The 1,318-nt window shown below is 43.5% G+C and overlaps 1 protein-coding gene across 2 annotated transcripts in view; it reads right to left on the bottom strand.

Annotated features, from left to right (window-relative positions):
- The window catches only part of CDKL1 (cyclin dependent kinase like 1), a 54,621-nt gene that overhangs the window by 28,298 nt on the left and 25,005 nt on the right, over positions 1 to 1,318 (bottom strand). For both annotated transcript variants that reach the window (XM_003792155.3, XM_012806586.2), the window contains exon 2: positions 599 to 720. In XM_003792155.3, the coding sequence (XP_003792203.2) occupies positions 599 to 720 (122 nt within the window). The remainder of the gene's footprint in view (positions 1 to 598; positions 721 to 1,318) is intronic.

The raw sequence follows: 1,318 nt of genomic DNA, 5'->3' as shown, positions 1-1,318 counted from the left end.
GTTCTCCTGTCCTTTTTTCTTTTTCAGACAAAGACTCTGCCTGTCACCAACCCTTCTAACACATACAAAGGTGCATGAGAGAAAGTGTGATAAGATTGGGCCCAGAGTCACTCTATCCTTCCCAGCTACAGCCACTAACAGTCTTTTTTCACTTACATTTGCTTTAGTTGGGTTTTTGTCATTTATAACCAACGAAGTCTCTATAAACACAGCCGACTAGAACCCAGACTGCTTCAGGTGAAATTCCATGTTTGTTTAAACCTTAAATATCCTACCAGCTACTGATTTTGGACTCTTCCCTTCAATCTCCAAGCCTGGTGCTTCCCTGGTGGGGCAGAGTAACTGACATCCTTCTGGTCCTTTCTTAGAGACCAGACGGCTTCTGTGCAGAGGTAATCTACCAAAGCAATCAAGCTCAGATGAATAAAGCTATTGCTGGTTTCTTTGTGAAAATCACCATTTATGATCTTTCACAATAATTTGGTAGTTATTTGACGTCACCCCCAGCAGCAGAGTATTCTGGCCTAGTCTTAAAAAGACTTTCCCTCACAAATCCTGGCGTGTTTTTGTTTTGTTTGTTAAGAGTTGAACCACTCACCCTCGTTGGTATCTGTCCAATTCGTGGAGAACTGTGCGGTCACAATATTCAAACACCAGGTGGAGCCTCCGTTTCCTCCTGAAGACCTCCAGGAGGGTGACCAGGTTGGGGTGCTTGAGTTGCTGAAAACACACAAAGCAAGTGGCTCACAGCTGAGTCGTGAAAACCGTTTGCTCTAAGTTTGATTTGATACAAAGACAGCTGCTGCCTTTAGGCGTCTCATTCTTTCAATTGAGGGAAGCTGTCTTCTCTCTCCTCACAAGCTTGTAAGTGAAAAGTCATTCTAGCCCAGCTGGTTGGTGAAGGCAGAGAGAGGTCTGAGAAGGCTGGAAAGAAAGGAGAATGAGAAGGGCCAGGGAGTGCTAAGTCAACACTGACTCGCTGTCAAGACTCAGGTCAAATGTCCCTTCCTAGGGAGTCTCCCTCCATCTCCCCGACTCTTTCTAGTTTTGCTTAGGATTTCTTAGTTTTTGTTGGTTATTTTTTCTTTGTTATTTGGGTTTCATTCCTTTTTTTCTTTTCTTTGGTTTTCATTGGGCCCCCCCGGGGCCCTTAATTAATTTCACCGGAAATTGTTTTCAGGAAAAAAAAATTCAACAGAATACAAGAACCATGCGTCACATCCATGTTCTCTGGTTCGCTCAGAATTATGTTGTTGAACCTCCAGACCCGACCTTGTGCACAACAGGCATTCAATAAATATTTGTAATTGTATGAGCA

The sequence above is a fragment of the Otolemur garnettii genome, unplaced genomic scaffold (genome assembly GCF_000181295.1).
Source record: "Otolemur garnettii isolate 467f Iridium unplaced genomic scaffold, OtoGar3 scaffold00054, whole genome shotgun sequence".
Lineage (NCBI taxonomy): Eukaryota > Metazoa > Chordata > Mammalia > Primates > Galagidae > Otolemur > Otolemur garnettii.
Note: the sequence above shows the minus strand (reverse complement) of the source record. Positions and strands in the feature narration are given on the sequence as shown.